Raw genomic sequence first — 3,762 nt, 5'->3', positions numbered from 1 at the left:
GCAAGAATGACCCAGATTTTGTATCATTGGATCATTTATTAGCAGACTATCTGCAGTAAGGTTATGTGCTTTGATCATGTCATGACACCGGTTGTTCAGATTATCTACTCAATTCCAATCAAGTCCAAACAGCACAGTGTCACACCCCTGTGGACTGTTGAGTGTGGTTTCCTTATTTGGTTGTTCCTGTTCTCGTTATGAGTTAATTACCTCATTGTGCTCACCTGTCTGCCCCTCGTTATTTGCCCTATATCTGTTCCTGTCTCTTGTATTCGAGTTTGTCGGTTATTGTGAATGTTTCCCTGTGTGTTGATGTCTACCCTGTCTGGATCTCCTGCTTGCAAATCATTAAATATCCTTTATTTCGTCGTCTTCGTCGTCCTGCCTGCTCTCTTGAATACCCTGCCTGTGACAGAATAACCGACCAGAAAACAGTTTAACTGCCATGTTCTCCCCTCCATTTGTTTTCCGTTTTTTCCTCAGTGTTTTTCTTTCCGTTGTGTTTGCCCCATGGATCCCTTCACGCGCCCCGAATTCCTCCTTCTCCTGCTGGAGCAGGAGGGCAGGACTCTCGAGGACCATACCAAACTGTTCCTGATGGTCGCTAACGTCACCAGCTATCCGGATGACGCGCTCTGCGCTTTCTATGAGGCAAGTCTGAACGCCGAGTGCAGAGTGCGGTTGTCCGAAGATGGTCCTCGGGAGGAATTTGCCACCTTCGTGGAGTGGACTCTGACGAGAAACGGGTCGCCACTCACCATCGGCCCCGTGGATTATCTCGCCGGATCCACTTCATGCCCAGCCCACCATCTCCCCGCGGTATGGAGCATCAGCTTGAGCCCACCGATGACGGAGAGCCATTTCCCGCCGCGAGCCACAGCGAAGCCCAGCGGCTGAGCGGAGGATCGCCTCGGATGTTGAGCCCAACCTGTCAGACCAGGTGCGAGAGCCGGTGACAGTGCCCACCACGAGGGAGCAAGCCGTGGAAGGTGTGAGCGCGGAGAGGAGCTCCGCCCCCTGGCATCATGGCTGAGGGTGAGCTGACAATGGCGGGACATAAGGGCCAGAATATTGAGGGAATTCAGGGTCAAAACGAGGAGGAGAGACCTCGGAATCCCCTGTCGAGCCTCAGAATGGCTCCCGATCCCCTGTCGAGCCTCGGAATGGCTCCCGATCCCCTGTCGAGCCCCGGAATGGCTCTCGATCCCCAGTTTAGCCCGGGAAGGGCTCCTGATCCCCATTTCAGCCCAGGAAGGGCTCCTGATTTCTCATTAAGCCCACCTGTCTGCCCCTCGTTATCTGCCCTATATCTGTTCCTGTCTCTTGTATTCGAGTTTGTCGGTTATTGTGAATGTTACCCTGTGTGTTGATGTCTACCCTGTCTGGATCTCCTGCTTGCAAATTATTAAATGTCGTCTTCGTCGTCCTGCCTGCTCTCTTGAATACCCTGCCCGTGACACACAGATGCTTCAAACTGTTTCTTGATGAAATTTCTCCAGAGTATGGCCATCTCTTACTTCACACAGAAGTCAGATGGTTGATTAGCGGTACGGTACTTCACCACTTTATTTCCTTGCGGAGTGAAATTAAAGCTTTTATGAAAACAAGGGGGGAAGACACCAACTTTTTGTCTGATGCTGGGTGGCTGCTTGATCTTGCATTCTTGGCCAATGTAACAGACAAACTGAATCTGCTCAATATTCAATTACAAGGTAAAGACAAATCCTTATGTGATATGATCAGTGCTGTGAAGGCTTTTAAAGCAAAACTGTTCTTTTATGTTCATAAACTGAAGAATTTGTATTTATTATAGGGATAGCATTTTCGATTGGGGTCCCAATAAGAAATACATAGAACAATACAGAGTACAACACATGTGAGATAAATAAACAAAAAACAATCACTAAAACACACTTTTGTCATGTTTGTATAAATACTCCTTAGTTCTCTCAGTTGCCGGTTATTGTTTATGTATACACATCGTTGGTTTGCCTTCCTCCTGGATTCCCTGTCTGTTTTACTGTGGATTACTATTGAAGACTGCATGTTATTCATCTCCTGCGTTGAGCGCTTGATCTCCCACCAGTGACCGTGACAGAATAACCGGCCTAGAAGAAAGTATACCGGCGTGATTTACCTCCATTTATTTTTTTCAATTTCAACTTTCAGTTTTTGTCAGTGTGTGTGTCTGTGTTTGTTTTCATGATCACTTTGCCACTGTTCGCCTGCTTTGCCTGGAGCAGGAGAACTGCTCCCTTCGAGGAGCATATGGAAGAATTCCTTGGTCTCGCTCATCGGACCACCTTCCCGGATGACTGCCTGGTCACTTTCTTACATGCTGGACTGAACACGGCTACATGTGCGCAGTTGTCCGGGGAGGGCCCTCGAGGCTGACCAGGTGCGAGAGCCTGCGACAACGCACGCGATGATGGATGTAACAGTGGAGAGTGAGGGCATGGAGGAAAGACCCGCCCACTGTACCACCGCTGAGGAAGGACTCAAGGGATTTAATAGACTTTTATTCTGAACTACTAATTATTCTTTCACCATCATCTGTCTGTCCTGTTATGGCCATCATCTGCCCTGAACTATCTGTCTGCTCCATCATGACCATGGAGGTCGTGCCCAGTTCTGTCTGCCTTGAACTATCTGTCTGTCTTGTCTCAACCATGGAGGCTGTTCCCGTGTCCCTGGAACTCCCGGTGCTGGGAGTTGCTATTTGGTGTGTGTGTGGGCATCACACACCATCCCTGAACCCCCGGACTGCTCAACTCCCACCCAGCCTCCCACCACTGCTTCATCAGTCCTCGCCATCGCCTCCGCTGTCCCCTGTCAACCCCTCAGCTCACCCTCAGCCCACCATCTGTGATGTGGGTTTGCCGCGGGTCTGCCAGTCTCCATCGGTGTCGTGGCTGGAGGATCCCTTGTCTCCGCCTCCAGCCTCCGAGGCCCGGACTCCGCCTCAGCCCGTCAACCCAGCGGCTCCACCATGGCTCCTAGCTCCCTCCTCTCTGCCATGGTCCGTCAGTCCACCAGCTTCGCCAGGCCCCTCGTCCCTCCGGCTCTGCCTTGGTCAGTCATCGACCCGCCATCGCCTCAGGACTTCACTCCTCTGGCTGCTTCTCATCGATCTGTCCCACCGGCTCCGTTGGACTCCTCCCTCCCTCCAGCTCCACCTTGGTCCTCTGTCACTCTGGCTCCACCATGGCCTTCAGGATCCCCACCTGCGCCTTGGTCGCTTGAGCCATCTGCTTCGCCTCGGCCCTCCGGATCCTCTGCATTGCCCTGGCTCGTCGGCTCTCCGTCTCCGCCCTGGGCTCCTCTCCCACCACCATCGACCCCTAGTCGTCAGCCCTTCCGCCACCATGGCTCCTCCCTCTGTCGGCTCCACCCTGGAACACCTTCATGGTTGCAGTCTGGGTCCCACCTGGCTCCTCCTGCTCCAACTCCCTCCTGTCTTCTCCCTGGCTTCTCCCGCCGTCTGGTCCACCATGGTTCCTCCTGATACCTCCATGGCTCCTCCCTGCGTCTGGTCCACCATGGTTCCTCCTGATACCTCCATGTCTCCTCCCTCTGTTGTCGCTGCCCTGGTCATGTGCCAGCCTTCCTGCCGGCCCTTCGCTGTCCCGTTACCATCCCTGCTCCACTCCTTTACCCTCCTCCTAAGTCCCCCTCCATCCCTCCCTTCAATGTTTTGTTATGGCACGAGGTCGCGCCTGGCCAGAGGGAGGAATACTGTCACAGTCTGTTTCATCCCTGTTT

General features: G+C 52.7%; 1 protein-coding gene across 1 annotated transcript in view; it reads right to left on the bottom strand.

The window, feature by feature from the left end:
- Positions 1-3,562, bottom strand: part of actr5 (actin related protein 5) — a 28,469-nt gene extending 24,907 nt beyond the window's left edge. The window contains exon 1 of the mRNA XM_016258284.1: positions 3,509-3,562. Coding sequence (XP_016113770.1) covers positions 3,509-3,562 — 54 coding nt within the window. The remainder of the gene's footprint in view (positions 1-3,508) is intronic.
- Positions 3,563-3,762: the final 200 nt, after the last annotated feature.

Source organism: Sinocyclocheilus grahami, unplaced genomic scaffold (assembly GCF_001515645.1).
Source record: "Sinocyclocheilus grahami isolate Dianchi unplaced genomic scaffold, SAMN03320097.WGS_v1.1 scaffold1667.1, whole genome shotgun sequence".
Taxonomy (NCBI): Eukaryota; Metazoa; Chordata; class Actinopteri; order Cypriniformes; family Cyprinidae; genus Sinocyclocheilus; species Sinocyclocheilus grahami.
This window is presented reverse-complemented; position numbering and strand designations above follow the sequence as displayed.